The sequence below is a fragment of the Chiloscyllium plagiosum genome, unplaced genomic scaffold (assembly GCF_037043375.1).
Source record: "Chiloscyllium plagiosum isolate Xiang-an unplaced genomic scaffold, Cpla_swu_hap1 HiC_scaffold_43, whole genome shotgun sequence".
NCBI lineage: Eukaryota > Metazoa > Chordata > Chondrichthyes > Orectolobiformes > Hemiscylliidae > Chiloscyllium > Chiloscyllium plagiosum.
Window position 1 is genome coordinate 26224154 of NW_028270181.1, and position 20593 is coordinate 26244746.

The 20593-nt window shown below is 42.8% G+C and overlaps 1 protein-coding gene across 1 annotated transcript in view; it reads left to right on the plus strand.

The window, feature by feature from the left end:
• LOC122541765 (glutamate dehydrogenase, mitochondrial) overlaps positions 1-20593 on the plus strand; it is an 83059-nt gene that overhangs the window by 43257 nt on the left and 19209 nt on the right. Inside the window, exons 6-9 of the mRNA XM_043678718.2 lie at positions 7106-7285; positions 8125-8262; positions 8980-9117; positions 14813-14893. Coding sequence (XP_043534653.1) covers positions 7106-7285; positions 8125-8262; positions 8980-9117; positions 14813-14893 — 537 coding nt within the window. The remainder of the gene's footprint in view (positions 1-7105; positions 7286-8124; positions 8263-8979; positions 9118-14812; positions 14894-20593) is intronic.

The window sequence follows — 20593 nt, forward strand, 5'->3', positions numbered from 1 at the left end:
AAGGAGTGTCCCTTCCTCATGAACAACTTGCTGCAGAATTTGCTGATCAATGTGACAAAATCCATTGTCACATTTTTACAAAGTACAATTAAGCAACTAATCAAAACTGCCTGAAAACCTGACTTTTGCGTGAGATTAATAATAGGCAACTGTAAAGCAAGTACTTATTGAACTAACCAAAACAGTTGTTATAATTTGTACCTTTTTAAATTAACTGCTATGGTAATTCCAGATGGTGAGCTATATTTCTGATATGTGCAGTTGCTTATGCTATCATGGACATTTAAGTCAAAATTTCCCAGTTTGGGGAGTTGGTACTCCAAATATATTCATGAGTTCCAAGGCAGAAATGGATGCCATGGAGATATGATGGAATTTAGAGTAGCCGTGCTTGCGCTCTCTCTCTCAAAGGCCCCACCCCTTTTTGTTTTGCTTCCTCACTCATGGGATGTGGGCGTCGCTGGTTAGGCCAGCATGTATTTCCCAGTCCATAATTGCTCCTGACAAGCTGGTGATAAGCTGCCTTCTTAAACAGTTGCAGTCCATGTGATATAGGTGAACCCACAATGCCATTAAAGAAAAAGTTCCAGGAGTTTGACCTGGTGACACTGAAGGAAAAGAAATGTATTTCCAAGTCTAGATATTGTGTCTTGGAAGGGAACATGCAGGTGATGGTGTTCCCATGTTTTTGCTGTCCTTGTTCTTTTAGGTGGTAGTGGCTGTGGGTTTGGAAGGTGCTGTCGAAGGAGCCTTGAGTTTCTGCAGTGCATCTTGTAGATGATGCACACTGCTGCTGAGCTTTGGAGAGTGTATATGTTTGTGAATATGGTTTGTTCTGGGTGGTGTCAAGCTTCTTGTGGTGTTACAGGTGCACTCGTTTGGACAGCCTGGCGAATATTTTGTCACACGTCTGATCTGTGCCTTGTAAGTGGGGACAAGCTTTGGGAATTCCATGCAGTAGTATTCTTGGCTTTTGGCATGTTTTTGTAGCCATAGTATTTATATGGCTCATCCAGTTCAGTTTCTGGTCAATGCTAAGCCCCCAGGATGATAGTGTGAGATTCAGGCATAGAGATAATGTTGAATGTCATAAATCATACAGTTCAGAAGAGGCCCTTCAGCTCATTGAATCTGAACTAGAAAAACTGTAAATTTATGCCAGTTCCTCTTTCCAGTAATTTTTGGTCCATAGCCTTGAATGTTACGATATTTCAAATGCTCAACCAAGTACTTAAAGGTTGTAAGGTTTTCTGCACCAACTACTCTCCCCAGCATTGCATTCCAAATTCCCATCATCCTCTGGAGGAAGAAGACAATCTTTCCTCAATCCTATCTAAACCTTTCACATTAAAATCATGTCCACTTGTTATTGACCCTTTAACCAAAGGGGGCAGCTCTTTTCTATTCACCCTGTCATGGCCTCAATCTACACCTCAATCAAGACCCTCTCAGCTGCCTTTTGATTTAAAGAAAACAACCTGGGCTTATCCAGCCTCTTTGCATAGCTAAACCGCTCCATCCCAGGCAACATCCTGGTGAATCTCCTCTGCAGCCCCTCCAGTGTAATCACATCTGATAGTGCTGTGACCAGAACTGCTTACTGTCCTCTAGTTGTGGCCTAACCAAGGTTTTATGTGGCTACAGTTTTGTCAAGGAGCAACAGATTCTCTCCTGTTGGAAATGGTTATTGCCTGGCCCTTGTCTGATGCAAATGTTAATTCCCACTTCATTAATCACCTTTCCTCAACCATAATGTCAGGAGTGAACAACCCCACTCCTGACATTATGGTTGAGGAAAGGTGATTAATGAAGCAACTGAAGATGATTAGGACAAGGACACTCTCTCTCCCCTGAGGAACACCTGCATTTCTTTGTGCTCGTTATAACTCTAATGAGTTTCCTCCCTGATTCCCATTGATTCTCTATTTTTGCTTGAGTTTCTTAATGATGCGTTCTTTAAATATGGCTTTGAAGTCAAGGGCAGCCTTGTCACCTCCCTGCTGGAATTCTGCTTTTGTCCATGTTTGGGCAAGGTTGGAATGAGGTCAAGGGTTGTGTGGCCCTGGTAGAACCCAAACTGGGTGTCGGTGATTAGGTTATCGCTCAGCAAGTGCAGTCAATGGCACCTTCTAACACTTTACTGGTGGTCAAGAGTAGATGGGGGCAGTAATTGGCTGGGCTGGATTTGTGTACAGGATATACTTGGGTATAGAGTCGTAGAGATGTACAGCATGGAAACAGACCCGTCGGTCCAACCTGTCCATGCCGATCAGATATCCCAACCCAATCTAGTCTTACCTGCCAGCACCCGGCCCATATCCCTCCAAACCCTTCCTATTCATATACTCATCCAAATGCCTCTTAAATGTTGCAATTGTACTAGCCTGCACTACATCCTCTGGCAGCTCATTCCATACATGTACCACCTTCTGCATGAAAAAGTTGCCCCTTCGGTCTCTTTTATATCTTTCCCCTCTCACCCTAAACCTATGCCCTCTAGTTCTGGATTCCCTGACCCCAGGGAAAAGACTTTGTCTGTTTATCCTATCTATGCCCCTCATAATTTTGTAAACCTCTATAAGGTCACCCTTCAGCCTCCGACATTCCAGGGAAAACAGCCCCAGCCTGTTCAGCCTCTCCCTGTAGCTCAGATCCTCCAACCCTGGCAACATCCTTGTAAATCTTTTCTGAACCCTTTCAAGTTTCACAACATCTTTCCGATAGGAAGGAGACCAGAATTGCATGCAATATTCCAACAGTGGCCTAACCAATGTCCTGTACAACCGCAACATGACCACCCAACTCCTGTACTCAATACTCTGACCAATAAAGGAAAGCATACCAAACGCCTTCTTCACTATCCTATCTACCTGCGACTCCACTTTCAAGGAGCTATGAACGTGCACTCCAAGGTCTCTTTGTTCAGCAACACTCCCTAGGACCTTACCATTAAGTGTATACGTCCTGCTAAGATTTGCTTTCCCAAAATGCAGCACCTCGCATTCATCTGAATTAAACACCATCTGCCACTTTTCAGCCCATTGGCCCATCTGGTCCAGATCCTGTTGTAATCTGAGGTAACCCTCTTCGCTGTCCACTACACCTCCAATTTTGGTGTCATCCGCAAATTTACTAACTGTATCTCTTGTGCTCGCATCCGAATCATTTATGTAAATGACAAAAAGTAGAGGACCCAGCACTGATCCTCGTGTCACTCCACTGGTCACAGGCCTCCAGTCTGAAAAACAACCCTCCACCACCACCCTCTGTCTTCTACCTTTGAGCCAGTTCTGTATCCAAATGGCTAGTTCTCCCTGTATTCCATGAGATCTAACCTTGCTAATCAGTCTCCCATGGGGAACCTTGTCGAACACCTTACTGAAGTCCATGTAGATCACATCTACTGCTCTGCCCTCATCAATCTTCTTTGAGTTTTTTGAAGAAGTAACAATCAAGTTTGTGAGACATGATTTCCCACGCACAAAGCCATGTTGACTATCCCTAATCAGTCCTTGCCTTTCCAAATGCATGTACATCCTGTCCCTCAGGATTCCCTCCAACAACTTGCCCACCACTGAGGTCAGGCTCACTGGTCTATAGTTCCCTGGCTTGTCTTTACCACCCTTCTTAAACAGTGGCACCATGTTTGCCAACCTCCAGTCTTCTGGCACCTCACCTGTGACTATCGATGATACAAATATCTCAGCAAGAGGCCCTGCAATCACTTCTGTAGCTTCCCACAGAGTTCTCGGGTACACCTGATCAGGTCCTGGGGACTTACCCACCTTTAACTGTTTCAAGACATTCAGCACTTTCTCCTCTGCAGTCTGGACATTTTGCAAGATGTCACCATCTATTTCCCTACAGTCTGTCTTCCATATCCTTTTCCACAGTAAGTACTGATGCAAAATATTCATTTGGTATCTCCCCCATTTTCTGTGGCTCCGCACAAAGGCCACCTTGCTGATCATTTGAGGGTTTAAAAATGTGTTGGTGGAAGAAGGGCTTATGCCCGAAACGTCGATTCTCCTTCTCCTTGGATGCTGCCTGACCTGCTGCACCTTTCCAGCAACACATTTTTAAGCTCTGATCTCCAGCATCTGCAGTCCTCACTTTCTCCTCCTGATCATTTGAGGGGCCCTATTCTCTCCCTAGTTACCCTTTTGTCCTTTAATATATTTGTAAAAACCCTTTGGATTCTCCTTGATTCTATTTGCCAAAGCTATCTCATGTCCCTGTTTTGCCCTCCTGATTTCCCTCTTTAGTATACTCCTACTTCCTTTTATACTCTTCTAAGGTTTCACTCGATCTATGCTGTCTTTACCTGACAAATGCTTCTTTTTCTTAACCAATTTCTTTAGTCATCCAGCATTCCCTATACCTACCAGCCTTCCCTTTCACCCTGACAGGAATACACTTTCTCTGAATTCTTGTAATCTCATTTCTGAAGGCTTCCCATTTTCCAGCTGTCCCTTTACCTGCGAACATCTGCCCCAATCAGCTTTCGAAAGTTCTTGCTTAATACCGTCAAAATTGGCCTTTCTCCAATTTAGAACTTCAACTTTTAGATCTGGTCTATCCTTTTCCATCACTATGTTAAAACAAATAGAATTATGGTCGCTGGCTCCAAAGTGCTCCCCCACTGACACCTCAGTCACCTGCCCTGCCGTATTTCCCAAGAGTAGGTCACGTTTTGCACCTTCTGTAGTGGGTACATCCACATACTGAATCAGAAAATTGTCTTGTATGCACTTAAGAAATTCCTCTCCATCTAAACCTTTAACACTATGGCAGTCCCTGATGAAGGACTTTTGCCCGAAACGTCGATTTCGAAGCTCCTTGGATGCTGCCTGAACTGCTGTGCTCTTCCAGCACCACTAATCCAGAATCTGGTTTCCAGCATCTGCAGTCATTGTTTTTACCTACTATGGCAGTCCCAGTCAATGTTTGGAAAGTTAAAATCCCCTACCATAACTACCCTATTATTCTTACAGATAGCTGAGATCTCCTTTCAAGTTTGTTTCTCAATTTCCCTCTGACTATTGGGGTCTATAATACAATCCCAATAAGGTGATTATCCCTTTCTTATTTCTCAGTTCCACCCAAATAACTTCCCTGGATGTATTTCCAGGAATATCCTCCCTCACCACAGCTGTAATGCTATCCCTTATCAAAAATGCCACTCCCCCTCCTCTCTTTCCTCCCTTTCTATCCTTCCTGTAGCATTTGTATCCTGGAACATTAAGTTGCCAGTCCTGCCCATCCTTGAGCCATGTTTCTGTAATTGCTATGATATCCCAGTCCCATGTTCCTAACCATGCCCTGAGTTCATCTGCCTTCCCTGTTAGGCTCCTTGCATTGAAAATTTTTCAGTGACATCTACCAGTGAATGATCAATTCAGTGTTGTAGCTATTCTGGAATAGCTTGATCAGGGGCATGGCAAGTTCTGCAGTGTAAGTCTGTAGATTCCCTCCACTTCACTACCCTGGTCCCTGTGGCCCATCATCTCCATTCTTGCCTGTGGGATTTCAATTTTTGAGCCTCAAAACTGGATCATTAGGAAAAGTTTTTGGGAAACCTTAAAGTTGTTAGCTGTAATAGCATCAGATTGCCAAGAGATGGCAGACAAGTGTGCATTACAAATAATTCTAATCGTTTGAGCAAATAAAATAACATCTGCAAACTTTATTGGTGAAGGGCACTCTCAGACACTGTTGTGCAGTTGTGTGGTACAAGAGAAATGTCCAGTAATTTTCCTGACAATTTGCAATCCTATCAGTTGTCAGCAGTGGCCAAATGGAATGCAGGTGTTGGTTCTCTGGGAGGGATGGACTATCAGCTTTATTGTAGAGGCCTTTCTAACTTGTTGCAAACAACACTTTTGGTTTTGCAACCAGCATTAAAATGTAAGAAATGGCGAGTAGACCGAATCCCAACGTAGCCACGCTCTATAGCCACTGTGTTGTTGTTAATACCCTAGCAACTGGAAGATGTGTCCTGGCAATTGGGCTAGGATGGTGAGACTTAGGATACCGGTAATTCTTCTATAAAATGATGGTTGCATTCTTATGCATTATAGAAAAATCACTCTTTAGAATAAACGCTTAGTTGCATTTCAGCCAACACGTTTTAAAAGTTAGCATTCTAGAAACCGTGTCCCCAGTTTCTCAATTGTGTTAGTGAATTCACGTTAATGAAATGCATTATAACGGATGGCCTATAGGCAAGAGTGTAGCCCTTGACAGTTGGAGTAGTCTTCCTGGATTAGAAATGATTGAGACTTTATTCCCTCCTGTACCTTGCTGACTTAAATCTAAATTAATTCCTTGCTCCAGTCCACTTGCCTTTTGTCTGCTGAGTGAATTCGGTTCCAACTTTATGCTTTTACTGCATTTGCAGATTGTATATAAAAGGCCAAGGAGAAAATTGCAGGAACAACTGATTTGTGACATAGTGTAACCAGAGGTGGTGAACTGGGGCAGCTCAATGTAGATTGAGCATAAATAACATTTTTAAAGAATTAATATCTTTTAGACGTTCATTACGTTGGTTGGTTGTTTTTTATATAATTGACTGAAAGAAGTGCACATGATGTGAACAATTTTGTTTTTATTTGAATAGTGGGTTCAGTTCATTCAGATAATGAGACAGCTAGTTTGCAATTCCTGTACCAGCTGAAGTTACCGTGAAGTACTCTGCTTCACAACCTCTCCCCTCACTTGAGGTACGATGACCCTCTGGTTAATCAGTCATCCCACACTCACGTTTTGCTTTCGTCACTTCATGAAGACCAAGACTGCTGAGGCCAATTGCATCAATTAACCTTATATCAGCTAACCACATGCAACAGGGATAAAACCTGGCACAATCCTGTCATGTATATGTCAACTAATTTTGTTTCAGTAGAACTCTGTTTTGGTTTAGGCGTATCAGGACGTTTAGGCCCCTCTAATTTTCCTGACAGATTGCTGTCTGACTTTTGTGTTAATCTTCAAAGTGAGCAGCAGTAGGAGGACTGTCTGCCTGAATAACTTCACCAAATTGTTATTTGATCATAAATAACATGTATACATTGATATTAAAAATTCATTATTACTGTTGTAGGATATAAATGCTCATGCCTGTGTGACTGGTAAACCCATCAGCCAAGGTGGCATCCACGGCCGTATTTCTGCTACAGGACGTGGTGTCTTCCATGGGATAGAGAACTTCATCAATGAAGCGTCCTACATGAGTGTTTTGGGAATGACTCCAGGCTTCGGAGATAAAACTTTTGTTATTCAGGTTTGTGGTGAATACTGAGCAATGAACTTGCTTTACATTTTCTTCTGTCCTGCTCTGTTCAATGTCGTTAATGTCCTGCATGCTGGATTTGCTGCTTAATGTCATTTTTATAAGAGGATATAAAAGAGAAGCTGACATAATAATTCATTATATATATTTTGAAGGAGCTCAAATTCATTGTTCTACCCAGGTGCTAAGACCAATTGTTCCCAAATCTGCATCCTTTTTTTTTATCCAGATTGAACTTTCACAAGCCAGTGGATAAATGATGTGACCCAGAAGTAGAACACAATCTTTTGCATTCTGAATTGGCTTACTATATTACAATATAATTACATAATTCTCATCTTTAATGATCAATTGAATAATGTAGTCAAGACTTGAAATGCTGAATTATTTGGGAAGGTTATCTTTTGAACCTAAAGATGATTTTGTGGTAGTGAATTCTAGCTCCTTCAAGTTGGGCAGTAAGACATTAACACAGTAAGGCTTCCAGGTCATGTGACAAATTTAAAACATTTTACTTGGGTAAAAAGTTCACTTTAGCAAAAATGTTATCACAGATTTCTGTAGTATGCATTTTGCCTTAAGTATACTTGATATTCATTGGAAATTGCTGCTGAGACATGGACAAAATGCATATTTATTAAAACGAGATACCAGAGGAACTATTGATGTCCTTAGGGTGTTCCCTAGCAACAGTGGTAGGAAACTGCAAAGGAGAAGAATTTTGAGGATTAAATATTTCCTGAAGCCTGAAAATGAGTGCAATAAAGTTTTTAGAAAGTAGTCATTGCTGGCAATAAATGCTGGCCTTTGTTTTTTTTTGTATCCCCCAGGGATTTGGTAATGTAGGCATGCACTCCATGAGGTACCTGCATCGTTATGGAGCCAAGTGTGTTGGTGTTGGTGAATTGGATGGCTCAATTTGGAATGATGATGGCATTGATCCCAAGGAGCTAGAGGATTACAAACTGGTATGTGAATATTAAACCTCACTCGTGTACTGTATTGAACTTTTGCTCCATCCTGGCCATGTCTAGTAATTTCCAAAGGTTTTTTTTCCACTCTTACTGCCACTGACAGTTGTCAGGTGCCTATTTATAATTTTTTTTTACCATAGCTTGGGGACAGTTGGCATAGTTTTGCTGCTTCTCTGGCTTTTCTCAAGCTTCCCTCAGTCGGTCTTTGTATTATCACCTATCAAATTTTTTTTGTCTTGTATTAAAAAAAGTTACTGGTTCTCTTATACTCCAAACTGGACGTGGTTTGATACACAAGAGGTTTTTGAATCTGCAGTGAACGGAGAATAAAACTGCTTCATTTTGCTTAAAACAGTTGCCATTTTGAATATAGCACATGAGATAAATGAGAACTTCTGGAGGTCTGTAGTTGTGTAATCTAACAGACATGACACTGCTACAACAAATAGCAAACAAACTGATTGATTCAGAACCGTAGGTTTTTTCAGCCTCTTATTCTACGACATAACTGATCCTCTAATCTGGGGCTGAGATGGCTATGAGCTGCTGAAGATTTTGTTTACAGTTGAAAATATCTTCAGTTCCCTTTTGAGTGTTTTTTAGAAACTTTGATTTTTAACCTGCATCCAAAATTGCCTAGCAAACTCCCATGCAAGCTGCAGTGTTTTAATAATTTTGAGTTCTTATGAAATTGTTGATTTCTGAATACAGGCACATGGAACAATTGTTGGATTCCCTAAAGCAAAGCCATACGATGGCAACATCCTGGAGGCAGAGTGTGACATTCTAATCCCTGCAGCTGGTGAGAAACAGCTGACCAAGAGCAATGCAAGAAAAGTCAAAGCAAAGGTAAGCAGCAATTCCATGTCCCTATCTTCATATGAGTGAAGACAAAATAGCCCTTTAGCCACTCCAATTAAAGGACCCTGTCTCTCTCATCCACGACTTAGAGTGCACCATCTGTAATTGGGTTCCTGCAATGCACTGAGAAAATGGAACTATAGTCACCTCTTCCAGTAATAGAAATTTTGAGCTCCTCCTACAAACAGTTTTGTGCTTAGTTTTAATAATGCGCTCTCTCTAATGAGATTTAAAAGTCTGCTGCATTCAAAATCAACTTTATACAAATATCAGAACTGTTTGTGTATTCTAAGCATTAAGGAAGGACCTAAGCAATACAATTCAAACAAGATTACACTGAGTGGTTTGTTTTCATAACTGGCACAGTTTAAGATAACAATATTTCAAATCCATGAATCCCCAGCAACTGTGTTTGAGATTAAATTGTTTGGACAGATTAAAAGGTTTGGAAGTTCAAAGATGACATTAAATCAGTTTGCTGTTGCCTCCTGAAGAGAGAGAAACAGGAATAACCATGAGTACAAATCACCGATTTGAGGTTACCATGAAGGAGTCTCGTTCTCAACCTCTGGTGGCCCTCAGGTTAAATCACTACCATTTGCTTCTCTCTAATGAGAGTGGCCCCTATGGTCTGGTAAAACTATGGCGACACAACAATTATAATTTTAAATATTCTGCAAAGTTAATAGGTAATAGATTGGAATAATTTAGGATGGGGGAAAATAGGAAATAGAGACTCTGAACGAATACTTTATATTTAGCTTCACTGAAGAAGACCCTAAGAGTTGAAGTAAGACTTGTAGTCGTAATGGGCAGTCATTAAAGAACTGCGTACAGTCATACCTTTTGATATATTTCCCAGTCCAACTCTGCCAACAGATGCCTCATGCTTTCATTTCTCTTATTCAGATTTAACACCCTTCAGAATTTTACATTGCTTGAAAGTGAGGTACAGATCATTCTGCCATAACGTGTTTGTCAACGTGAATTTGATGTAATGCGATTGAATTGGGGATGCTGTTTCGAAAGCGCAAACTTTTTAAAATGTGTTGGCTGTAAGGCGGTTACATTGCCAACACTTTAAGTGCTGATTCTAAAGTGTGATTTTCTTAATAGATGCACAAGAATGCAACCATCGCATTATCGACAAACCGACTGTGTAGTTCAATCATGTCCTATTGAATTGTTGCAATGCAAAGGAGAGGCTATTTAGACTCAGTCACAGACTGTCACATTACAGAAGCAGACCCCTCAGTCCCATCCTTCCATGTTGAACAGATATCTTAAATATAATCCCATTTGCCAGCATTTCCTCTAACCACTTCTTATTCATATATCCATCCAGATGCCTTTTAAATGTTGTAATTATACCAGCCTCCTCCACTTCCTCTGGCAGCTCATTCTATGCACGCACCTCCCTTTGCATGCAAAAATTGAAACTGAAGGTACCTTTTAAATTTTTCCCGCCTCACCTTAAACCTATGCCCTCCAGTCTTGGACACCCCAACCCAGAGGAGAGACCTTGTCTATTTCCCCTATCTGCCCCTCATAATTTTATAAAGTTCTATAAGGTCACTCCTCAGCCTTCAAAACACCAGGGAAAATAGCCCCAACCTATTCACCCTCTCCCTATACCTCAAGCCCTGCAACACTGGCAACATCCTTGTAAATCTTTTCTGAAACCTCTCCAGTTTCACAATATCCTTCCTATAGCAGGGAGACCTGAAATGCGCACAGTATTCCAAAAGTGGCCTAACCAATGTCCTGTACAGCCGCATCATGATCTACCAACTCCTGTGCTCAATGCAGTGACCAATAAAGGTAGGAATACCAAATGCCTCCTTCACTATCTTATCTAACTGCCATTCCACTTTCAAAGAATTATGAACCTGCACTCCAATGTCCCTTTGTTCAGCAGCACTCCCCAGGACCTTACCATGAAATATAGAAGTCCTGTTCTGATTTGCCTTTCCAAAATGCAGCACCTCATGTTTATCTAAATTTAAACTCCATCTGTTACTTAGCTCATTGGCCCATTTGATTAAGATCCTGTTGTACCCTGAGGTAACCTTTGCTGTCCACTACACATCCAAATTTGTTATCCACAAACTTACTAACCATATCTTCTGTTCACATCCAAATCATTTATATGCATACCTGCCTGCACCAAATAATTATCGTTACCTAGTACCAATCTCCTGCTTTTTCCTGTTCTCTTGCACTGGATTTCTATATAAATAACCATCCAATGCCCTCAAGTGTCTCAGTTGAACCTGCTTTATTCTTAGCAGTTCTTTTACAACACTGTTATTAATTAGCCCTTTTTCATTATATTATGCTAGATCTAAGGTAGCCTGTTCCTAATGGACTGAACATATTGCACTAGAGAACCATTCCCAAGGCATTCCAGAGACCTGTCCTCCATAGCTTTGGTGCTCCTGTGGCTTACTCAGTCTATTGGAGTCTCCCATGATTAGTGTGTGGCACATGCCACAAGATACTCTCATCTCCTGATTTATTACCATACCCTGCACTACCACTACTATTTGGTGGCTTATAAATAACTGCAGCCAGTGTCTGCTGCCCCTTACTGTTTCTGAGAACCACGCTAACAGATTCTGCACATTGTTCTTCTCATCTGAAAATCTCTTCCCTAACTCATGCATTTATCTCAGCTCATTATCAGTGTAACTCCACCATCTTTCCTTTTTTTTGTCGAATATCCTTGAATATTCCTGTCCTAGTCACCATGCAGTTATGTTTCTGTAATGGCAATTACGTCACTACGACTTACCACTATTTTTGCATTTTGTGTCTGCTGAGAGAATTCGGGTAGAATGTTCTTAATTTTGTCTTTTTAACGTAATTCCACATTTTGAGGCCTTTAAGATGCTTTGGCTTTATTTCTCTATCTTCTCGTCTCCCTTGGAGCTTTTCTATTTCCTGTTACCAGCTAACTGCCTTCCAATTTGGGCTCTGCCTCAAGTTCCCATCCCCTTATGAACTAGTTTAAACTAACCTCCACAATCTCCCTATGAGGACATTAGTCCCGTGGAGTTCCGGTCAAATTTCTTTTCCAATGGTAGTGTTATGTAGTCTTTCAACCGAAAGTTTTTCAAATATTATTTCCTCTGTTCATGTTTAGAATGGAGGTGACAATGCTGGGTGTTGGGTGGGGCTGGGTACCATAAGTGTGTGATTTCCATTGTAAAAGTGAACAAGAAACTTTGAAATGGGAAAATGTAAACAGCCAAGATTTTGAATATGATATTGCAAAGCTTGTAAAGTATATATTGTGCATGGTAGCATAGTCTTAACACGTACAATAAATAAATGAGTTACACATGCTAACACCCTACTGCATTGCTCGTTGTTAAATAGTAACAGTTGCAGTCATATGGGACATTCTACAAGTTGTAGAATGGGAGCTCCTATATATAGTGCTCCAAGGAGGCACAAAATTGAAACAAATGTACCCTCTGGTACACTGCTGACCAGAGGGTACATTTACACTGCAATATGTTTACAAAGCCAATTGCTACCAAACATTCTGCATTTCATAATGGGAGTGTCCACAGATGTAACTGTGCAGGTGATCAATAGATTAGTTTTGCAAATAAACCCCAAAGTGAGCCTGAATATTGTAATCGCATACTTATCATTTCCTAAGCATGAAATCCTGCTCTGTACAGAATAGATGTAATACTTCAAGTAATCTGAAAAATAATTCTCTATTCACTATCCTGGGTATACTACCAGAACTTTCCTAGATGTGCTTAGGACCATTGGGAAGCTAAGACTCCACCTAGTCTTGTGATATAGATCTGGAAATGTCTAAAGTAGTGTGAAAAAGGCAACTTGTCACTATTTTTGAGCATACATTGCTGTTATGTCACTTGTAAAGTGGCTTGCTAGGCGATTTCAGATGAATCAAGAGTCACCCACATTGCTGTTGGTCTGGAGTTATATGCAGACCAGATCAGTTAAGGATGGAAAATTTTCTTCCTTAAAGGATTTTTTCAATTCCAGAATTATTTATTAAATTGGATTTAAATTTCAATAGTTGGAATTTAAACCTGTGTCCCAGACCATTTTAGTCTGGGGCTCTGAATTACTTTCATTACTACTATGCCCCCAGATCACAACTCTGTGAAGCAGAAAGACTTCAGCTTAATTTGCCAATTGATTATTTTGTGCCCTCTGATTCCCAGCCAATCTGATAAATATGTCAGAGTTATGAAAAACAAGGGCTCCAAAAAAATTTGGGCTCCAAAAATGGCGTTGGGCTATAATCATGCCGAAATGTAAACTTGCAGGTTTGTATTAGCAGTAAATATCCAGATAATCCAGTTAGTTTCAGGACAAAGACGAGCTAGTCTAAACAGGTGAACCTTCTGGTTTTCTTCAATCCTGCTTTTAACGGTTTGATTCATAGGCGAAGACAACTACAGTCAGGACATCAAAGCAGCCATTTGATTGCTTAGTTCATAAGATATCAGAGCAGAATTATGCCATTTGGCCCATTTGAGTCTGCTCTGCTGTTCGATTGTGGCTGATATGCTCCTCACCCCCATTTTCCTGCCTTTTCCCCATAACCCTTCAACTCATTACCAATTAAAAATCTGTCGAACTCCTCAAGTTTACTCACTGTCCCAGCATCCACTGCACTTTGGGTAGCAAATGCCAGATTCACAACCCTTTGGGAGAAGTAGTTTCTCCTCAAATGTTTTACCATTCACTTCCAAGCCAGACATTTGGGTGTAAGTGTCTCATTATTATATTGAAGTATTAAGTAGAAAATGTTGTATTGATAGTAGTGTCTTCAGTTGAATGAAACATTAAACTGAGACCTCAATCTAGGATCTCTCAATACTGTTCAAAGAATTGTAAACTGACCTTTTACACTAGCCAGCATTCCTCCCTTGATTATGAAACAAAATGGAGGTCGTTCTGGTCAGTCATTGCGGTTTCTGAAATGTGTGCAAACTGGCTGTGATTTTTTTTGAACTTCTCAAACCAAAAAGATTAAATTTAAAGTGTCAGTATTTTCCCACTGCCCAAGCATTTGAGGCTGTAAATGAATATGTTTCTGGCCATCAGCCTCTGAACAGATTTCATTCGAAATTAGGCTTTGACATCAAGTCTCAGTTACACTTAGTCCCAGTGAAGTGCTGAGTGAATGTCGCACTATTAGAGGAGCTGTCTGTCAGTTGAGATATTATAGTAATGCTCCATCCATTTCCCCTTTCGTCATGTTTTACTTTATGCCTTTCTGCTCCACACCACACTCCTCAAAATAAATCTCAATTGCTTAATATACTTGATGCAGCCTTCATTTCAATTTGAACGTGAACAGTGGTGAATCGAGATGGAATAGTGGCCATCATTCTAAGTGTGCAGATCAGTATTTTTCCCAGCATTCTCAGCAGTAGAGATTACAGGTGAGAAAAGAGTCTGTCTTAACACATTATCACATCCTTTAGATATATGACCACTCACACTGAGGTGTAGAAAATGGGAGATGCACAAGGGGCTAGAATTGGAAAAGCACAGAAATCTCCTTGGGTTCTAATTAATGAGGAATTTAGAGGTGGCAAGAACCAAGCCATGTTGGGATTTGAAGAAAGTACTCCTGTGTATACTATACCATGACATTAATGCCAACCTCTCTTGCATTTCATAGATTATTGCTGAAGGTGCTAATGGGCCAACAACTCCAGAAGCTGACACAATATTCATGGAAAGGAACATCATGGTTATTCCAGTGAGTTATTGTTTCCTATTTCATGTTCAAATATATATTGCCCTTCTATCTGAATGGCTGTTGCTTTTTATAATGGCCTCATCATAGTGATTAGATTAGATTAGATTACTTAGTGTGGAAACTGATATTCCAGATGCAGTGAGATATAAGAATCAAGAACTGTTTACTGATTAAGATCACTTTCACCCACGTTGCGTTTAAGTCCTGACTGGAGATCTTTCCTGAATGGTCTCCTGCATTTTTGAGGTTGGGATATCTGGTCGGCACGAGCAGATTGGTCCGAAGGGTCTGTTTCCATGCTGTACATCTCTGACTCTATGATCACTCTTCTTCAAGAAAATCAGCTACGTGATTCATCATAGTCATGATACAAACCTCCTTAAATACTTGTGTGGTTTTACAGGTATGCATTGTTCAATCCCTTGAGCCTGCTCTACCATTCAATTGGATGATTGTTTTTACCGAGTTCTGATGCAGATCAATGACTGCAGATGCTGGAAACCAGATTCTGGAGTAGAGTAGTGCTGGAAAAGCACAACAATTCAGGCAGCATCCGAGGAGCAGTAAAATTGACGTTTCGGGCAAAAGCCCTTCATCAGAAATACAGGCAGAGTTCCTGAAGGGTGGAGAGATAAATGAGAGGAGGGTGGGGGTGGGGAGAAAGTAGCATAGAGTACAATAGGTGAGTGGGGGATGGGGATGAAGGTGGTAGGTCAGGGAGGAGGGTGGGGGAAGGTAGCAAAGAGTACAATGGGTGGATGGGGATGGGATGGGATGAAAGAGAAATGAGGAAACTAGTGAAGTCCACATTGATGCCCTGGGGTTGAAGTGTTCCGAGGCGGAAGATGAGGCGTTCTTCCTCCAGGCGTCGGGTGGTGAGGGAGCAGTGGTGAAGGAGACCCAGGACCTCCATGTCCTTAGCTGAGTGGGAGGGGGAGTTGAAATGTTGGGCCACAGGGCAGTGTGGTTGATTAGTGCGGGTGTCCCAGAGATGTTCCCTAAAGCTCTGCGAGGAGGCATCCAGTCTCCCCAATGTAGAGGAGACCGCAGAGGGAGCAACAGATACAATAAATGATATTGGTGGATGTGCAGTAAAACTTTGGATGTGGAAGGCTCCTTTAGGGCCTTGGATGGAGGTGAGGGACGAGGTGTGGGCGCAGGTTTTGCAATTCCTGCAGTGGTAGAGGAAGGTGCCAGGACGGGAGGGTTGGTTGTTGGGGGGCATGGACCTGACCAGGTAGTGATGGAGGGAACGGTCTTTGCGGAAGGCGGAAAGGGGTGGGGAGGGAAATATATCCCTGGTGGTGGGGTCCGTTTGGAGGTGGTGGAAATGTCGGCAGATGATTTGGTTTATGTGAAGGTTGGTAGGGTGGAAGGTGAGCACCAGGGGGGTTCTGTCCTTGTTACGGTTGGAGGGGTGGGGTCTGAGGACTGAGGTGCGGGATGCTGAGAAGTGGCAGATGGAATTTAATTCAGATAAATGCGAGGTGCTGCATTTTGGGAAAGCAAATCTTAGCAGGACTTATACACTTAGTGGTAAGGTCCTAGGGAGTGTTGCTGAACAAAGAGACCTTGGAGTGCACGTTCATAGCTCCTTGAAAGTGGAGTCGCAGGTAGATAGGATAGTGAAGAAGGCGTTTGGTATGCTTTCCTTTATTGGTCAGAGTATTGAGTACAGGAGTTGGGTGGTCATGTTGCGGTTGTACAGGACATTGGTTAGGCCACTGCTGGAATATTGCATGCAATTCTGGTCTCCTTCCTATCGGAAAGATGTTGTGATACTTGAAAGGGTTCAGAAAAGATTTACAAGGATGTTGCCAGGGTTGGAGGATCTGAGCTACAGGGAGAGGCTGAACAGGCTGGAGCTGTTTTCCCTGGAGCGTCGGAGGCTGAAGGGTGACCTTGGAGGTTTGCAAAATTGAGGGGCATGGATAGGATAAATAGGCAAAGTCTTTTCCCTGGGGTCAGGGAGTCTAGAACTGGAGGGCATAGGTTTAGGGTGAGAGGGGAAAGATGTAAAAGAGACCTAAGGGGCAACCTTTTCACGTAGAGGGTGGTACGTGTATGGAATGAGCTGCCAGAGGATGTGGTGGAGGCTGGTACAATTGCAACATTTAAGAGGCATTTGGATGGATATATGAATAGGAAGGGTTTGCAGGGATATGGGCTGGGTGCTGGCAGGTGGGACTAGATTGGGTTGGGATATCTGGTCGGCATGGAAGGGTTGAACCGAAGGGTCTGTTTCCATGCTGTACACCTCTATGACTCTTTGTGGACGAGATGCGTTGGAGGGCATCCCCTTTAACCACGTGAGAAGGGAAATTGCGGTCTCTAAAGAAGGAGGCCATCTGGTGTGTTCTGTGCTGGAACTGGTCCTCCTACTCCAATCCCGACCTCACCATCAAGCCAGCAGAGAAAGGAGGTGCAGTGGTAGTCTGGCGCACTGACCTCTACACCACTGAAGCCAGACGCCAACTCGAGGACGCCTCCTCCTACCGCCCCCTCGACCATTACCCCACCTCCCATCACTAAACCATCATCTCCCAGACCATGTGGAACCTCAGGAGATCTCCCACCCACAGCTTCCAACTTCATAGTCCGGTAACCCCACACTGCCTGGTTCTACCTCCTTCCCAAGATCCACAAGCCTGACCACCCTGGCCGACCCATTGTCTCAGCAAGCTCCTGCCCCACTGAACTCATCTCTACCTACCTCGACACTGTCCTATTCCCCCCTAGTCCAGGAACTCCCCACATACGTTCGAGACAACACCCATGCCCTCCACAAGACACTATTTCCCCGGCCCCCAATGCCTCATCTTCACCATGGATATCCAATCTGTGTACACCTCCATCCGCCATGACCAGGGCCTCCAAGCTCTCCGTTTTTTCCTCTCCTGACGTCCCCAACAGTACCCTTCCACCGACACACACATTCGTTTGGCTGAACTGGTCCTCACCCTTAACAATTTCTCCTTTGAATCCTCCCACTTCCTCCAGACCAAAGAGGTAGCCATGGGCAACCATATGGGCCCCAGCTATGCCTTTCTCTTTGTTGGCTACGTAGAACAGTCCATCTTCCGTAATTACTCCACACCTCTTCCTCCGCTACACTGGTGACTGCATTGGCGCCACCTCGTGCTCCCGCGAGGAGGTTGAGCAATTCATCAACTTCACCAGCACATTCCACCCTGACCTTAAATTTACCTGGACCATCTCTGACACCTCCCTCCCCTTCCTGGACCTGTCCATCTCCATTAATGACGACTGACTTGACACCGACATTTTTTTACAAATCCACCGACTCCCACAGCTACTTGGATTACACCTCTTCACACCCTACCTCCTGCAAAAATGCCATCCCGTATTCCAAATTCCTCCACCTCCGCCGTATCTGCTCCCAGGAGGACCAGTTCCACCACAGAACACACCAGATGGCCTCCTTTAGAGACTGCAAATTCCCTTCCCCTGTGGTTAAAGATGCCCTCCAACGCATCTCCTCCACATCCAGCACATCCAGCACCTCCGCCCTCAGACGCCACACCTCCAACTGTAACAAGGATAGAACCCCCCCCCGGTGCTCATTCTCCACCCTACCAACCTGCGCATAAACCAAATCATCCGCTGACATTTCTGCCACCTCCAAACGGACCCCACCACCAGGGATATATTTCCCTCCCCACCCCTTTCCGCCTTCCGCAAAGACCGTTCCCTCTGTCACTACCTGGTCAGGTCCATGCCCCCCAACAACCCACCCTCCTGTCCTGGCACCTTCCCCTGCCACTGCAGGAATCACAAAATCTGCGCCCACACCTCCATCACAGGCCTTAAAGGAGCCTTCCACATCCATCAAAGTTTTACCTGCACATCCACCAATATCATTTATTGTATCCGTTGGTCCCGGTGCAGTCTCATCTATATTGGGGAGACTGGACGCCTCCTAGCAGAGCACTTTAGGGAACATCTCTGGGACACCTGCACTAATCAGCCACACCGCCCTGAGGCCCAACATTTCAACTCCCCCTCCCACTCAGCCGAGGACATGGAGGTCCTGGACCTCCCTCACCACCCGACGCCTGGAGGAAGAACGCCTCATCTTCTACCTTGGAACACTTCAACCCCAGGGCACCAATGTGGACTTCACCAGTCTCATTTCCCCTTCCCCCACCTCACCCCAGTTCCAAACTTCCAGCTCAGCACCATCCCCATGATCTGTCCTACCGGCCTATCTTCTTTTCCACCTATCCACTCCACCCTACTCTCTGACCTATCACCTTCATCCCACCCATTGTACTCTTTGCTACCTTCCCCTACCCTCCTCCCAGACCTATCACCTTCATTTCCATCCCCACTCACCTATCGTACTCTATGCTACTTTCTCCCCATCCCCACCCTCCTCATTTATCTCTCCACCCTTCAGGCACTCTGCCTGTATCGCTGATGAAAGGCTTTTGCCCGAAACGTCGATTTTATTGCTTCTCGGATGCTGCCTGAACTGCTGTGCTTTTCCAGCACCACTCTACTCCTGCATCAGAACTCCTTTTGTCTCTTTTATCCTATAACTCTTAACGCCTTTGCCTTTTTAAAAAAAAAAGTCTGTTTTGAATATTTCAATTGGTTTCTGACCCTTGGCAACTTTCTGAGGGAGAAAGATCTCCATTCTGTGTATTTTTGTAATGACCTAGCTTGAATTTTAAAGACTATGCCTCCTTGTTCTGAACTTTCTCCACAAGAAAAGTAGTTTCTCTCTTTTTAATTTCATCAGCCTTGATTCTAAATGCAAGGGATTGCAGACTTCATTTGTGTGACATTAACCCTCTTTTTAGGTTTTGAAATATGAAGTAAACTGTGGCTAATACCAGTGTAGAGTTCCACAAGTCCTTGCCCCCATGAGTTAGTGTGATGTTTCATGAAGTACCAGGCTGAAGTGTTAAATAGCAAAACATCATTAAGGAGATGTTTACTCTGTAGGTAGCAAGATTAAGCTGTTTCCTGCCAAAATGCCTGGTGTCATCATAACATCACATGACCCTTAAACTAACAGACAACCATATTTACCAAATACACTCTCTTTTTAGGAGCTGGTAAGGATCATTCAATTAAAAAAAAAGTAGTCCAAACCGAATCTAAATTTGCTGTCCTGTAGTTTTCACTTTATCTCACCTACGTGCTTAGTCCATAGACTACTCTTGCGAGAAATATGCCAATAGTACAACTAGTAAACTGGAGAATATTACTGAAGCAATTACAAAAGGCATTACTGAAGCAATTTTACCAAAAGGAATTAATTAGTACTAATTTCTGAATAAGTCACTCCTGTTTTTAAAATTTGTTTAAACATAAGCCTATACAAGAAGTAAGAAACACATTTGGACACTTGACAAGCCAGTCAAATGAACAATTCCATTTAATGCTATTTATGAAATTTTAAAAATACTGCACGTTATGCATAAATGGGAAGGATTAAGCTTGTATAATGATGTATAAAACAATGAAGGTGTAAACCTTGAGGCCATTCTTCCCATGTCACAGTCCTTGCCAGAGGAAACACATGTTATTTGCGTTCTCTGGTTCTATTCCCTTCAGCTGTTTTATTTATGTTTCCATTTTAAAATCCACTGTTACCTGTCTGCATCCTGTGGTAAAATAATCTGAGCTCAAACAGCCCCCACGTGAAGGATGTTTCTCCTAACCTGTCAT